The sequence below is a fragment of the Macaca thibetana genome, chromosome 1 (genome assembly GCF_024542745.1).
Source record: "Macaca thibetana thibetana isolate TM-01 chromosome 1, ASM2454274v1, whole genome shotgun sequence".
NCBI lineage: Eukaryota > Metazoa > Chordata > Mammalia > Primates > Cercopithecidae > Macaca > Macaca thibetana.
The window spans coordinates 55,744,731-55,762,095 of NC_065578.1; the positions used below are offsets into that span (position 1 = coordinate 55,744,731).

General features: G+C 42.9%; 1 protein-coding gene across 1 annotated transcript in view; it reads right to left on the reverse strand.

The window, feature by feature from the left end:
* PLPP3 (phospholipid phosphatase 3) overlaps positions 1–17,365 on the reverse strand; it is an 84,077-nt gene that overhangs the window by 19,196 nt on the left and 47,516 nt on the right. Inside the window, exons 3-4 of the mRNA XM_050751893.1 lie at positions 11,065–11,342; positions 10,611–10,668 (exon numbers count right to left, since the gene is read on the reverse strand). Of these exons, the coding sequence (XP_050607850.1) occupies positions 10,611–10,668; positions 11,065–11,342 (336 nt within the window). The remainder of the gene's footprint in view (positions 1–10,610; positions 10,669–11,064; positions 11,343–17,365) is intronic.

Below are 17,365 nucleotides of genomic sequence, written 5' to 3' on the forward strand. Positions count from 1 at the left end.
GACCTGCGGCAGTGCTGAAGACATGAGTTTGTCCTTCCTGGGACAAATGGACACCTTCCTTCGGTGGCAAGAAAAGAGCAGGCAAGTGGTCAGTCTTGACGAGACAGAAGAGTGGAAGATCCCAGAATCATTCTTAGCCATAAGTTTCTAGGACTGAATCCTCAACTATATGGAAAACGATTTCAAATAAACAGACATGGAAGACAGCAGACAACTTTATAATCATTTTGAAATTATATAAATGTATTATTGGAAAAACTTAAGAGGAAAAAATAAGAATACTGAAAAAAGATCGCACTGAGGCCATTGTCTGCTAAACAAGGGATAAAAACAATGGTTTTCTCATATATAAATAATAACCAGTTAAAAATGTAGAAGAAGATTGCACAGAGCCTTTATGGAATAAAGGAGGTAAAGGACAATTTGAAGAGACAGAGAGTGAGAATTTTACTTAGAACACTCAACTTTTAAATTCAGAAGTTGATATGTAAATACTATTAGATTGCCATGGACATCCTAAAAAGATCCGGAGAAAAAATTATTCTAAAGATAACCTAAAACACCAAATCTGTAGCAGTAGGCAAAATAATAATAATAATAATGTAAATAAAATTTTTAAAAAAGAAAGAAGCTAGGCACTAAGAAAAGTGCTAAAGACAAAGAAAAATGAGGAGGTATAAATCCTGATGTATAGAGCAGACAGTTGAGGGATACAAGAAAATAAATAAGTGTACTAATGTGTTTTATAGGAGCTATGAAAGAAGTTAGAGGCCAGGATCAATTACTATTTGGAAGGGATACTTGACCTGAATCCTAAAGGTGAATGAGTATTTGCTGGGTTTAAGGGAGCAGGAATGGGGGATATATATTCCAGGCAGAGGGTGGCTCAGAGGCCTGCCATAGAAGTTCCCCAAAACTTCAAATAGTTCAGTATAGCTGGAGAAGAGGGTGTTGGGGAAGTGGGGTGAGCAGTGATGAGAAATAGGGCTGCAGGGACAAGGAGGGCCTAGTTCATGAAGGGCTTTCAGTGTCAAACTAAGCAACCCAGACCTTATTTTGCAGGCCGGTCTTTCCCAAACCGTATTCCACTGAATATTAAGGGCTTCTTCAAAAAAGGTAGGCGAATGATCTATACTAAATCCTTATTTTTGTCACTTGTCATGCTTATAAGATTACTAAAGGCTCTGAGAAGTCCTGTAGGAAAGAATACTTATTTGACCTTTCATCACTATTCTTAGAGAACACCTACCTATTTGAATCACAATTGGAAAATATTATTGTAAGCAATGGTGAAAAATTAAGTGATTTCATGCAAAATACTGAGCACCACACTCTCAGTGCTTTTCAAGAGCTCTAGGCAAGGCTAGGTCACTACAGGCAATACTAAACTAGGCAAGACTGGGTCACTATAGGCAATACCAAAGTCAGTGAATTGGAGCTATAGGCCAAAGACTACTCCCTTAATGACCCACCAGTGGATGAAAAGACGCTTCCTTTTGGAAATGGGGATGAAGAGGGTGTTAGTATAGCTCCAACTCAACACAAGTCTTCAGGACAATGGCAACTTCAAGGAACAAGGAATCATCCACTTGCAGTGTACTCAGTATGTTTGGCCTTCCCTCAGCTATTCTTGGTAGTGGACAAGGGTGGGGTACATAGCACAGATTTTAATCAGGACAAGGGTGATGGACAGTGGACAAGGGTGGGGTGGACAGTGGACAAGGGTGAAGGCAGTGGACAAGGGTGGGGTACAGAGCACCGATTTTAATCAGGAAAACCTCCCTGAGCCTCTGTTTTCTCACATATAAAATAAGTGTAGCAACCACTGTCTTAGAGGCTGTGGTCCAGTTTGGTTGATAACGTAGATCAAGAGGATGGCATGAAATACTACTCAATAAATAGGTGATTTTATTCTTTAAACACATTTCTTAATTTGGAGCGGCAAGACTTTCTAACTTCCCTTGCTGAAAACTCGGTAGGTCCTCGGAACATGCTTGTTACGAGTCCTCTGACCATTCCCCCTGCCCCTGCACGCAGGCTTAGGTCACAGGCCTTGGAAACCGAGGGTGGGGCAGAGGAAGGGCGTGTTTCCCAACCGGACATGGCCCACATCTCCCCTTCCACTGATTCAGATACTTAAGGTTGGAGCGCAATACAAGAAAAAAATAAATACACTGGAAGAATTTGAGAAGAGAGGAAGAGACCAGTCATCAGAATAGCTCCAGAAAGGAAGGGAATGCTTATGAATGAGAAAGGAGTAGGGAGCCAGGGGGAAAGAATGCCTTTGGGAAGCAGTCAGTCAGACACGGAATCACAGTAAGCAGATGGGACCTTGTTCCCTGATATCCACCAGTAACTAACACATTTATGGAGGAATGCTTCAAGGTCAGCACTGATCCTGGTGTCTGTGGCTGGGGATTTTGGGGAAAGAGGTGCATTAGTAAAGTGCATTTTGGGGTATAATAGCCCTGACTCCAGTCCTGGCTCTATCACTTACTAAGTGGGTGGTCAGTTTACTTCTATAAGCCTCAGTCTCCTTATCTGTAAAATAGGTAGAACAGTATCTCCTCCTCTGGTTTGCCAGTATCAAAGGAGACAATATGGAAAGGAAGCTGTCTGACACAGGATGGGCACTTAGGATACTTTTCAGAAATCCAGGTTACCTTTTTGCCCTGGTGAATGACATTTACTCAATGACTGTGGCAATTTTCACCAAAACAAGTAAGTTTTGGTGAAACTTAAAGAAGAGTTGAGAACAAGATTGCACAATGACTTTCCATCCAGTGGCTACATCTGATATGAGAAGTAAGCTGGTAGCAGCAGGCTTTGAGATTGATGAAAGGATACAATGACGTTCTCCATCTCACATCAATTTCACTGCTGCTAAATGGATTGGATTTTGCCAGTGTAGAGCCCAGTTCACACGAGCCACTCCAGGCCGGAGATTTGGGCCTCACTGGGATCAGGGAGTACATTCTGGAGGCTGGGGACAAGTAACTCTGGAGGCTCCAATTATTCCCACTCCACAGGAGACAGGTACAACTTATTCAAGAAAGGAAGTCAAACCCTTCTGATAGATGATGCCATCCCCCTATTCTGGACCAAAACACACTTTCCCAGATCAGAATACCCACAGGGGCTTTAGTAAAGTCCTAGGTGCCCTGAAAGGGTAAGCAGAGCTGGATAAAACCCGAAAGCCTAAATCATCTTGGCCTCTTCTAGTCTACTGCTGACATTGTGGTTTATCTGCATTCACTTCCCCATCTGCATGGCCTCTGGGCTAGAGAATCAGCCCTCTCAAACTACTTCCCTAGCACCACTATGACACAGCAGAAAGTAATTTGCAGCCAGAGCAACTAGATTGGAACCTTTTCTCTGCTGCATACAAGCTGTATGGCCCTGGAGAAGTCACTCTGCTTCTATGAATTTCTGTTTTCTCATATATAGCGTAAGAAGATTAGTTTATTTTTTAAAATGTTAGAAGCATCTATTCAAGACTCTGTGAAAAACACAGATGTAAAAAAGTCCCTTCACTAGAACAGCATATAATCTTAAAGACCTTTTCTTGTATTAAGATTTCGCTTTCAGTTGCTTAAAAAAAAAACTGCTGATTGTGGATATCAGAAAAAGAAAGGTGTATGTCTGTTTCCCATACCCCGAAATGATGTATGTAAGTCCCTGGCATGTAGAACTCACTTTATCAGTGGAGTTCTCTTCTCCTTCCCTGTCCTAGCTTCAGAACTGGGGTCTTGTGGAATTCCAACAAAACCTCCTTAGAAAGTGTCCGACTGAACTTGAGGCTGTTCCTCTGGTCTGAACCAGCAGAGTCAGATGAGTGGGTGAGTCACACTCTCGTTCTTGCTAAGTCATTTGTGTTTCATTACATGATTTGCATACTGGTGGAACAGGTCTGTACTGTCCTCTCACTTCATTTCCATTGCTCTTTGGACAGCTCTGCTAAGAGTGAAAAGGGGGCTTTTGTCCTTCCTTAGGTCCCTGCCTACCCTCTTCCTGGAAGCCAGGCCAGACCACTGACACCCAGTGAGAACTTTCTCCCTTCTCTAATCTCCTCTATGGCTCTCACTGGGCTCTGGTTCATGTGTCTGGTGGGTAGCTTGCAAACATAGTGTAGAACTAGAATTTCTCTCTGGAATGTTCTTTAACTACTTTCAAGACAAAAGAATTTTTGATTGACTTTTCCTTTAGAAGAAAATCAAATCTTGTCTTCCGTCACTATCAGAGGGAGGAAAGAAAACTACCATTTTGCTGAGCACTGGTGTAGCGCCTGGGCTAGGTGCTTTAAATTACATTACCTGCAATTGTCACAATAATCCTATTAGGTGGATACCACTGTGCCCATTCTACAGCTGAAGAAATCAAACTAAAAGAGGCCACGGTACTTGCTCAAGGTAACCAAGAGACGTGATGTACATTAAGTATATCTGCCTCTTTCTGAGTCTGTGCTCTAAGCACAGAATGGCCTAGCCTCCTTAGGAAATTACTGCTTCACATAAAGCCTTAGTCTGTTTATACTGGGTCTCTGTCTTTGGAGAAAAGAGGCAGTTTGAGGGCATTACACCGAAGAACAACCTCCAGGGGACATCTGGAACTTCAGACTCCTCTAATTCACCTGCACACACTTCCATCAACCCCCACATTTGAAACACAAATGTACAGCTTTTGTAAGAGTTACAGTGGAATAATCTCTGACCTGATCTGAAGCAGAAGGGAGTCTAAGAGCTGACTCATTATACCTTATAGCAGAGGTGAGAGCCACTTCCATCCCCTCAGTCCACCCCTAAGCAGAGAATGCATCCAGTTGTTTGGCCATTATTTACTTCTCTGGCTTTCCACACAAAATTATGAGCTCTTTTGGTGTCCCCAGGCACTCACACAGGTCTGTCACAGAATAGGTACTCAGAAACAGATGGATGTGTGGTGGGGCGAGTGAATGATATAGGGAGAAAAAAGAGGAAAAACATCTGGTAGAGATTTATTCCCCTTGGAAACAACAATCTTGCTCCCCCAAGGAGTTTCTATAGCCACTCCCAGGATTTGTGGGTACACCTCGTGGGCATACCAGACCCCAGGCTCCAGGGCGCCGAACATGCTGAACAAAACCTCAATGACTAACAAGCACAGCCCAGAGAAAGGGCTGTCAGAGCACAGCCACTTCCCTGTTTCCTTGGCACCCAACAAACCCTGTTCTCATGGGACAGCACAGTAAAGGGTCAATAGGGCAAGAGCTCAGCAAAGAGGCAGCAAAGACTTTGCCTACATGACACAGGCCCTTAGCAATCTATCAAGTCCGTGATGAGGAGACAAAAAAAGTTCTGATTGGAATGGAAAGGAGTATGGCCCGAGAGTGTCAGGAGACCTGAAATTCATTCATTCATCAAATATTTACTGCACACTTACTAGGTATCAGGCATTGTTCTGGGAAGTAGGATATAGTAGTGAATCAAGAGACCAAAAAAATCTCTCCCCCGGGGAATTTACAATCTTTTTTAATAATTTTTTTTTTTTATCTATATAGACAGGGTCTCACTCTGTTGCCCAGGCTGATCCTGAACTCCTGGGCTCAAGCAATTCTCCTGCCTTGGCCTCCTAAAGTGCTGGGATTATAGGTATGAACCACTGCATCCAGCCAGAATTTATAATTTAGTTGGAAGAAACAAACAAGCAAGTAAAAATGTAGTATGTCAGATGGTGAGAAGTAAGGCTGCAAAGGGGCATAGGGAGAACAGTATCAGAGGCGGGGGTTGTCATTTTAAACAGGATAGTCAGGAAAGGCTTCTAAAGAAGGGGAGGGGGCAAGGTGCAGATTTCAGGGTGGGGTGCGGGGAGAACAGCAGCTAAGGAAAGGCCTTGACACAAAGTGGCTGCCTAATGCACCTGCAAAATGAGGAGCTGGGACTGATCCCAAAGGTATTTTCCACTCCCAAGCGTGCCCTCCATTCCCTGGTTCCTAGCAGCCATCCAAGCTGTACTGAACTGAATACCTGCAGTTCTCCAAATCACCTCCTCCTTTTCACCTTCACACACGTAGTTCTTCCAGTCTCCTCTATCTTCATGTGACTACCTACCTCTACTGCCACTCTCTGCTCCAGGTTAGCCTAGGGGTCACAATTCTGAGAGTCCATAATATAACCTACGCATCCCCTTGCCCCGAGGGACAATGCATCAGACTATTATCATTGTGTACTGTTTCTTTAGACTAAATTATGCCAGGGCGGTAACCATCTCCCCATTCCCACTCCTAGCCTGGTGGTGCTAGGTGCATCATAGTCCCTCACTAAGCAAGTACCAAATGCTGAATGTTGGATGCACAGGTGAGTTCCTTAAGGGCAGGACCCAGCACAACAGAGCAGACACCAGGTGTGCTGCATGAATTGGTGTCTGCCCTGGTGTTGACATTTTATCCAGATAGTATGTCATCCTCAATCTCCAACCATGGAGCTGCAGGGTCAATCCAGATGTGGTCCTCTGGGGTTCAAGCCAGGGCTCAGAGGTATAAAGCATACTTTATGTTTATATATGCTGTGGGTTTGTGTGTGTGTGTGTGTGTGTGTGTGTGTTTTAATTAGAACTTGCATTAATCTCTAACAAGCCTTAACCTCACCCTTAAGCTTCTGTGTGCAGAGATAATTTGGTGTTTGGGGCATGGTTTTTCCAAGCTCATCATTTGGCAAAATTTATTCATTGACCTAACATGAAGTGCTCTTAAAGTTATGGAGGCTCCAGAAGTGGCTGCTGCTGAAAGGCCTGGAGTGGAGCTGGCTGGTGCTTCCGGTCTGCTATTCTCTGAACTCGATTGTAATGTAGGCATAAGTTTGTCTTGATGGCTCCCCATCTTCCTTTTTAGCACTTAGAGCAGTTCAAACTTTTTTCAAATAGAGCCATAGTGATTGAGAGATAAACAGACAGGCCATCTCATCCCACTCTTTCATCTGACAGATGGGGAAAGTGGGGTCCAGAGAGGAAAAGTGGCAACAACTCTGCAAAATAGACAAGATCACTTCCACTTTACAGATGAGTACGCTGAGGCTCTAAAGCTATGTAACCCACTCATGGCTTCAGAGTTAGTCACGGATACAGCCAGATTTGATTCCACATCTGCTTGATTCTAAAGACAAAAGCTGTCAATGCTGAACCTGGCTGACTCAAATGTGATTCTCCCCAGCACCCCAGGGAAGCTATGAATCACAGGCTGCGTGAACAAAAAAACAGCACAGGGTGCACCGGGGAGGCCAGTCTATTTGCCCAACTCCAGCACTTCCTGAAGCCCAACATAAAAGCCCTGAGGGAGGGTCTAAGGGCTTCTCGGACTGACAGCAGAGTTTCCCACCTCCTCTGCGGGGCCTAAATGGTGTCAACTTTCTTAAGAAAGTTTTGCAAATCAGCCAAGTCTAGTGGCTCAAGCCTGTAATCCCAATACTTTGGGAGGCCAACGTGGGTGGATCACCTGAGGTCAGGAGTTCAAGACCAGCCTGGCCAATATGGTGAAACCCTGTCTCTATTAAAAATACAAAAATTTGCTGGCTGTGGTGCCACGCGCCTGTAATCCCAGCTACTTGGGAGTCTAAGGCAGGAGAATTGCTTGAATCTGGGAGGTGGAGGTTGCAGCGTGCCGAGATTGAACCACTGCACTCTAGCCTAGGCAACACAGCGAGACTCTATCTCAAAAAAAAAAAAAAAAAAAAAAAAAAAGAGAAAGTTTTGCAAATCGACCGAGCATAGAGGCTCACATCTGTAGTCCCAGCGCTTTGGGAGGCCAAGGTGGTTGAATCGCTTGAGCCCAGGAGTTCAAAACCAGCCTGGCCAGCATGGCAAAGCCTCATCTCTACAAAAAAAATACAAAAATTAGCTGGGTGTGGTGGCATGCGCCTGTGGTCCCAGCTACTCAGGTGGCTGAGGTGGAAGTATCACCTGAGTCCAGGAGTCAGAGGTTGCAGTGAGCCAAGACGGTGCCACTGTGCTCCATTCTGGATGACAAAATGAGATCTTGTCTCAAAAAAAAAAAAAAAAAAAAAAAAAGAACAACAACAGCAACAAAGAAAGTTTTGCAGATCAGATGTTAGAAGAGTTGGGATTTCTCTGTAATATCACATAAGCACATGCCCCGGCAAAGAGTGCCATCCTTACTTTTGGCCCTTATCTTCACTGGTTGTTTTAGGGCAAGATAACCTTAGAGCTAAAAACACAGCTGTGTACACATGTGTTGTATATGTGAGTTGTGAGTGTTGAATGTGGGTTTGTACAAGAGTTCTGAAGAATGTATGTGCACAGTGGGGTAGGAGGTCAGGGATATAATACTATGCTGAAAAGAGGATAGATTAAGGAGGCTCTCTTTCTTCTTGTCGTTTACTTTTTTAAAGAGACACGGTCTCGCTATGTTGTCCAGACTTGTCTCAAACTGCTGGCCTCAAGGAATTCTCTCACCTTGGCCTCTTAAAGTGCTGAGATTACAGGTATAAGCCACCGTGCCCAGCCAAAGGAGGCTCTCCTTCTTCCCTCTCTCTTCCCTTCCTCCTCCTTCCCTCTTTCTCTTCCTTCCTTCCAGCAATATGGAAGAACTACAACTTTTTCCTCCCTTTGAGGGATGCAAATAAACCTTCAGTCAAAATATACATCTCACCCATCATCCCCATAGAGATCTCTAGCTGGTAAGGAGGTAATCGGAGTTGGGGACGGGAGGGAGGGGACATCTCAACCATCAAAGCAAAAGGAGACAGGTCTCCTTCAGGCAAAATTTAAGTTAGGGTTAAAAGGAAATATTCCTTAAGTTCATCCTGAAGAGGTCTGGTTTTTGTTTGTTTGTGGGTTTTGTAGCACAGTACAACAAAAAGAACATACAACAATGTTGGAGTCTGGCCTGCAAATACCTTTTCTGCCTCTTACTGATGGTGGAATTTTTGTTACTAAACTGCTTAGATTCAAATTGGATAGGATAATCAAAATACACCTCATCTGGTCACTGAAAAGAAAATGCCACAGAGTAAGTAGATATGGTGCCTGGCACACAAAAGGCATCCAAAGCGTGTCAGCATCTTCACCTGTTGTGCAGCTGTGAAGGCCACAGTGCACAGTGCTGGCTTCAAAACAATCCAGTATTTTTCTTTCGGAATAAAATGAAGGGATATGAAAAAAGTGAACACATACCCAGTTCCTCTAAGCACTTTTATAAAACACCGAAATTACATTTTTAAAATTGTTTCCAGCCCTGGGTAAAATATACACAGGGAGCAGGAACCTAAATATCTTTGCTAAATTTTCCTTTCTAAGAGCAAAACAAAAACAAAAAGATGAAGAATGGAGGGAAGTGTTATTCATGAACACACAACATCCACGTTTCATGTTGTCATAGGTTGGGGCCCATCTTTCAGCTCTGCATCCTCAGTAATGGGAAGCCAATGTTGGCTTAGTTTAGAGGCCTCTAAACTTGGAAAGGATTAGGGGAAAAAGATAAATAAATCAAACAAACTTTCTGTTGTTTTTCCCAATTCCTAATTATGCTTTTTAAATAAGTAGAAATCAAAATGTTCTTTTTTCAAACAGTTTGTGCTCCTCTGAGCTATGTCTGACCTCTCAGCACCTTCTCACTCTGAATTCCATCAAAGCGGCTGAAAGCAGGAAGTGCCTTGGCACACACGGACCTCATTCAAGGGGAGAGGAAAGGCAGGGAAACCCACATGTAACTGACAAAGAAAAACAGACTAGCCCTCTATCTGCCGGGCAGCTGGAGGCAAGCAGGGCACTTCACCTGCATTGCCCAACCGTCTCCAGGAAATCAGAGCCGACATGGCCATGAGAAGAGCAACATGAGAATCAAATCATCGTTCCACCACTGGTTGAAGGAACTCAAACATGCTGCTTATCCTCTCTGGGCCTTGATCTGTGGATTTGAGAAATGGGGCATGGATTTTATACTTCACAGTGTTGTTATGAAATCATGCGTCCTCATGGAGCAGAAGTATTTTGCAAAACTCAAAATTATTCTAAATACTTAGGTAATGATAATCCTTAAAGCCCTTCCATCCGTAGAATACGGACGACTGACATGGTGAACGTTGCAAAAAAATTTATCAGAAGGTTTGGGCTTTAGCAACAGTCCTGGTGTTTATGTACATTTTGGCAGTTCACTTTAATTCTCTGAGCCTTACTTAGCAATCTTTTCCCGCAACAGATTTTCAGAAACAGTGCTTGTACCCCAAAATGTTATATTTAGGTTGGTGCAAGAGTAATTGGTTTTTGCCATTTAAGTAATATAGTCCAGGGGTTTTTGTAATGGCAAAAACCTCAATTACTCTTGCACCAACCTAATACAAGTGTCTTTATCGCTTTAAAATTTCAAAATGCGTCCACAATGCTTATCAAGCAGCTATGGCAAATACTACTTTTATTTGAAAAACGGGGGGAAAAAACTGGAAAGTAAAATAACTTCTGCTAAGGCAGTGGCAGAGCTCAGAATTAAACCTAACTTTTCTAGCTAACCTCTTTTTCAAGGATTTCACAGTGATGTCATGCTCCTAACTATTTTGAGGGCTATGATATCAGAAGGGATGGAAGCTGGAACTGAACACTACTCAGATCAAAGGGTGGGTACTTACCACCAAATACAGCATAGTGTACATGGAGAAGGAGGCATGGCCAGAGAAGAAGGACTTCCTGTAAGAGCAAGAGAGGGCCATGAAACAGCCGTATTCACATCCCTGATACACACTTGTCTGTCTGTCTTCCCTCCCCAGACTGTAACCTTGAGAGTAGGCACTATGCCCTGTTCACTTTTGCATCCTTCACAGTGCTTTGGACCCACGCCTGGAACATAGCAGGCACCCATGAATGCATGAATAAACAAAAGAATGAATAAATGAATGTACTTACCAATGCTATATTGGAAGTATTGATTTACATATCTGTCTCAGTCATCTGACTATGAGTTCCTCAAGAATAGGAACTATGCCTTATTCACCCATCTAAACTAGGGACCAGCTAGTAAGTGCTCACTGAACTGCACTGTATCAAAGGGGTCCAGGCTCTGGCCATGGGGAGGTGGTGTCTCACCTGGCTTCCTGGACTTTGCTATCATCACCTCTGCATCTGTAGTTCTGAATGTAGCCTTCAGAGCAGTTGATCTGGCTGAAATCAGGGTTGCAGACACTCAAGAAGTGAGGACGCAGGCGCCCTATGGACACTTTGGCAATGTCTGTGAAAGACTGGCTGATGGCACAGCCAAAGAGGAAGCAGCCCACTTGCTTATAGAGTGCTGCCACGTAGGGGTTCTGAATCGTCGACCGCGACTTCTTCAGGTAATAGATCCGGTAGAATTCCCCCGTGATGATCTAAAAGGAATCCAATAGGGGAATTAGATGGTATCAAGATTCATCATTAACACTGATGCTGTAAAGGATATTTAACAACATAAGAGAATATTCAATATTTGCAAAGGAGTGTCCTAATTTTCTAGTTATGAAATATACAGACACAAATATGCACAGAAGGAAAGATCAAAGTGCTAATAGAGTTGGGTGTTTTAAGCCCTACATGACCATGTAATACCTTTGTAACAACAAAAATATACAAATATATTTATAATATATTTATATGCATATACGTATGTGTGTGTGTGTATCTCTCTCCCTCTCTCCCTATATATATATATTTTTAAGGGAGAGACAAGAACTTAACTATAGAAAAGAAATACTAAATGAAGAATCAAGGACAAGGTTAAGGGTAGCTATGATGTCACAGGGTCTGAGCAAATCTCGGGATTCTGGGATTTGGGGTAAAGGATCACAGACAATGACCTGACTCTAGTAAGGGCCTCAGCCTCGTGCTGACATTGGCCATGGTGAGAGTTTCTGTATGAAGAGGTGGATATACCACGGTTAAGTCCTGGGGAATCCAGACTCTACCACCAATCTGGTATCCTTCAGCAATAATCTATGCCCTCCAAGCTTCGGCCTCCCGCTCCATAAAAGGAGGCTGCTCACCTTTGCAGCTGTTGGTTCAAATAGGATAACATGAATGGGAAATGACCTAGACCATAGAGAATGATACTTTTACTTTTTAGAAGCAGAATGTGATGAATAGAATACCAGTCTAAAAACTAAGAAACTTGTAGTACGATGCCCTTCAGTGTTTGTGAATTTCCTCCAGTCAGCCTGTGTGGTCTTCTCTGATCCTGAAGACCCTTCTCAAATCCTTCTTGATTTTCACACTGTATCTATGATATGATGCGTAGAGATTTATCACTCCTGAAAACAATCCACCAATTACAGATTACCTATTATATGCCAGACATTGCTTTTAGATTCTTTGTGTCATGAAATCCTGATGCTCAAGATAGATATAGTGACATCATTTACATTAAGGATGGGGGACAGCTGATGTTCTATAAGGTAAATGCCTATGATGTGTACAACCACACACCCTGCTGCCTTTGTCTTAACTCCACAGCCCAGCCATGGGCACTTCCTGCTTGTAACCACAGCCCAGAGACAGTGATGGTCAACTCATCACTCACCACAAAAGTCCCTTCACACTTCCTCCCAGGGCAGGATGATGAGCTACACTTGCCCTTTCAGAGGGAAGAGGGCATGTGCACAACCACAAGGGAAGCAATAGTCTGGCATATCTGGACACTCCTTTGCAAAGGCTCCCAATATTATTTTACAGTGGAGGAAAGCATCAAGGCATGAGGTCTGATCAAGATCCTCAAGGGCTCCAAAGTCTGGGGAAGGACGACCATGTAGGAAGGAAACACCAGCTGGGCCCAGGGACAAACAGGTGCAGCAGCGAGAACAGCTACTACCACTGCCAACATTGACACAGTGACTCTGTGTTTATAAATGCTTTATATATAAGAGCTACATTTCGTTTTCCCAGATCATATTGAGTACAATTCTGTATTAGAGGAACACAGTCAAAGGCTACTTTAGCCAGCATCTTGGCATAGCCGTTTCCTGAGAGAGTAAAACTAGTATGTGACCCTGCATAGATGCTCAAAGATTATAAGTTGAAGGAACAAATGAATGAAAGGGAGCAGGACGGTAGTCCTCAAAGTTGCCTTATTACAAAATTGGAAGGATCCCCTCAACATTACCAAGAATGCTTTGATAACACGTTGCAGAGATTAAACTCCGAGAAGCATGGCAAGTCATTAATGAAAGGGACCATTATATTTAGAAGAAACTTAGGTCCAAATGAGCTCCCATCTAAAGATTAAACCCAGGTGCACTGACTCCCTGCCCAGCATTCTTTCCTACCATTCATGATCTAATTCCCCTTTTGAACCTGTTTATACATTTACCCTATGTAACCTCACAGGCAAACAAGTTCCAGATGTTTATTACCACAATCGTGTTCTCTTACTCTTTTTTATTCTTCCTTACTTATAAGTCATACGAGATTTTTTATGCAGCAGGAAGAGCACTGAACTAGGAGTCAAGTAGCCAAGGTTCAAGTCCCTACTTGTTTAGTGAAATTAGGATAAATTGGTTTCTGCATTTGTAAAATGAGGGTGCTAGACTGATTGATGACTTCATAACTGCAATGACATTTATTCTCAACTCTCCTGGGCTATGTTCACCATCCACCACTAGTCTGCCAACCAAGCACAGGTAATAAGCAATAGCAGAGGAAAGTTACTTGCTCAGAGATGACACCAGAAGCAGGGAGCAGAACCAAGTCCCCAGGCAAAATCCCTGACCTCAGATTGCTCCCTGGTTCTCTGAACCAGCCACTGCTACAGATTAAGGAACTGTTTCTAAGCAGGTGTGGCCTGAGGATCAGTCAACACAATTTCCTGTTTGATGCTGAGAAAGAACATGTGAGTTTCCACTACAAATTAGCATCTCTTGCATGAATTTACTGATTAATCTCAGATGAGTCACCTTTGTGCTCACTTTCAGGGAGACAGGGTTTGACTACAATTCAGGGATTCTTTTCAGCTCTAATGTCCCATCTCTAAAACTTCCATTTTTAGTGTCAGTCTTAAGATAGTAAATTGCAAAGTGAAATGTTTCCTTCACTCATGGGAAGACAAGCAGATGAAAAGAACATTTTGGAGTACCTCAAATTCTTAATAATAATGTTAACAGCAGCCATCTCCTACATTTATTTTGTACTGTAGTTTCATTTAATCTCTGTGAAGAAGATATTCCATTCTATGGATGGAGATACTAAGGCTCTGGGAGATAGTGACTTTTCTGAAGGATTTGAGGCCAGTAAGTGACAGAGTTAAGAGTAGAGCCCAGGTATTCTGACTTAAGCTCAAAGACCCACAGCAGGCTACATTGAGATAATTTTATTATTTCTATTGTTATTAAAACCAATTTCCACCGTAGGAGAGCAATTGCAGATTTTTAAGGAGAGGGTCAGGCTGAAGCCATTTAGCAGACACATGACTCCAGGACCACATGGCTTCTGGGGCAGCCTTGACAGATTTTAGAGTGAATGAGCAACAAATTATGCATTTTCTCTATCCCCTTGTATAGAAGGGTCGAGGAGTCGACAACACAGCCATAAATCATCATTATGAACCAGCCGGACTTGGCTTCTTGTAATCCTAACCCTTAAAAGTCTATTTAATGAAATTTGGGCTGTGAAAGGCAGCCTGAATACCTCACCTCCACAGACGAGGCGAAGGCTTAAATTGTTCTCCAACACGTTACACACCTAACTCTGGAGTCCCAGATTTACTGCTTTCGGACTTTATTCATTACTCACAATGTTTTTATTCCTGGGTAATAAAATAAGCTCTTCCCTCCCCCTCCCCCTACAAAGACTCAGTCCCCACTCCCAGACTCCTGCCTCCAGAGCCCTCATTTCTGCCTCAGTCAGCAAGGTTCTGATATGTAAATTTCACTGCTGAGAAAAATGCCTTCAATGTTGATCCCTTTCTGAAACAGCAAGCAACAGATTCTGGGGGTGATGGCAGGCTGCCAGGCAAGCAGAGAATTCTCCCCTACCTGCCTTTTAAAGCACTTGGCACAGAATCTGGAAACTAATAAAATGGGAAAGCATTGCAATTTAGCTACAAGGGGACAGAAAGGGATCAGTCCTTGCCTGAGAAGGGCTGCAGTTTGGAGAGAGGTTGGCTCCAACTGCAAGACAGCTCCTCTTCCTGTCTTCTCTGATGAAAAAGACCTCAACTGCCCACATATTTACAAATATTTAACTGTTACGGAGAGGAAATATGAAGAAAAATTAGGATAGACTTTTGGGAAATGATAGCGCATGAGGTGGTGAAAGAAGCAACAACGTTGTAGCCAGAAAAACCTGTCTGAATCTTGTCCATTACCTTAGGCATGTGACTTTACCTCTCTGGGCTTAGGTGTCCTCATCTATAAAGTAAGGTTAATAATATCTACCCGGCAGGATTGCCAGGGAATTAGATAAGGTGATATGTCAATCACCTGGCACCTAGCAGGAGAGCCCTACAAAAGTTAACTTTTTTATTCCCTCCATTGGAGAAGACAACAAACAAACAAACAAATAAAAAACATGTTTTGTAGAGAATATCTCTTCCAAGAGCTCCTTGGACGATACCATACCTAACTGAAGAGTTTGGAACTACCACCCCTCCAGGGTAGGACCAGAAAATGTGTGTACAGATGACATTGCTTCTGATCATTTCATCTAGTATGTCTTTTTCAGCTGATCAAGACAGAAGCAAAGTCTAAACCCAGAGCAGAAGGGACAACCCTACTCTACTGTTTTGTGTTATTTTTAACATTCCACTGTATTTGTAAACTATCGCAAGAAAAGTAGTATCTTTGCACAGCAGCCTAACAATCTCTCTTTCAGAGACTGAGAACTCATCTTCCACTGCTGAGTCTGAAGGACAAACTTTCCTATACTCTGATCTGCTTTAATAATATTTGCTTAGTACTTTACAGCTTACAAAGTACTTTCACATCCACTATACTGTTTGCTTCTCACAACACCATATGAATTACTAAATTATTACCAACACTTACATAAATGAGTATGATGAAGGCCAGAGAGGGCAGTGAATCACTCTTGATAAAAATGAGACAGCAGGAAGACCATCACTGCAGCTGGGACTTCCTCATTCTAATTCCTGTGCTGATCCCAATGACATCGAGTTGGCCTTCTCTTAGAAGTCCTACTAGGTGGTAGCATGTATGTCTCCAGAGAGACAGATGTTCACAGAACGCCCACTAAGCGCCTGCCATCTTGAAAGGCACCTGCACCTCTAAGTTCCTGGTAGCCACAGAGGGTCAAGTTGTTCTTTTACATCTCGGTTACATGAATTGATGAACTTCTTTCGCCCAGAAAAGATTAATTCAACAAACCATTGATGATGGAGAATCATGAAGGGAGAATAACATCTCTCACTTTAGTTCTCAGTCCCAAAGGAAAGGAAAAATATAACGTATCTGGGTCCTGTTTCTAAGGATGGAGACCGATGTATGGCTGTATTTTCTCTGGAGCTGATTGCTCCATCTACTGCAATAAGGTGAGGCATCTTAAGTAACTAGAAATAGTTGATTAGAAATTTATTCTCTGATTCTTCTGTCACTTGGTTACCATTTTCAGCCTTTTTCAGGAGATCAGTGCCTCACCATCTGGGAAAGGTAATGAAGACAGAGATCTGTCCAAAGATACCAGTGTAATTTCTGGGTTTTATGGGTAAATCAGAACTCCAATATCTAGAATAAAGACAGCAAAGAGGCCAGAGAGGGGCTACAGAAGCTATTTATGGTTGAAATTAGCAGTGGCTGCCCTGTGCCTATAAGTCTCATGAAGAAGAGAGTCTGAAGCATAAAGCATCATTATTTTCCCAAAAGTCAGGGACTCAGAGTCATGGGCCTCCTGACTGCCCAACTCTGCCAGTTCAGGCAAGAATCTCCTGGCTGTTCTTTCTGCAGCATTGCCTACTGAAACCTCTTACTCTTTTTTTTTACCTTGAATGTCCTAGGCTTCCTTAATATCACACCAGCATGCTTTTGTTACTACTTCTAAATAAATGTGGGTCTTCCCTAGGACTTTGTTCCTGGCGTTCTGCTGTGATCTCAGCTGCTTCAATAGCTTCAATTATTAGCTCTGTGAAGATGACCTTCAAAAGGCCATCTCTCTCTCTCTCTAGTTTCAGCCTACCCTTTTCCCCTAATTGGCCCAATTCCAGTCTTCTGCTAACTCTTCCCAACTAGAGATGTTATTAGCATTTCAAATTAACCAAGTCTAAAGTCACACCCATTCCCACTCCTATCCCAAACTTCACTTCTCTTCCCTCTATTTCTGCTCAAGGTGCCACCAAGCATATGACTGACAAAGATGTGCAATCTTAGACTCCTTCCTCTCTCTCATCCCTTTGTCCATCTGGCTTTTGCAAGGT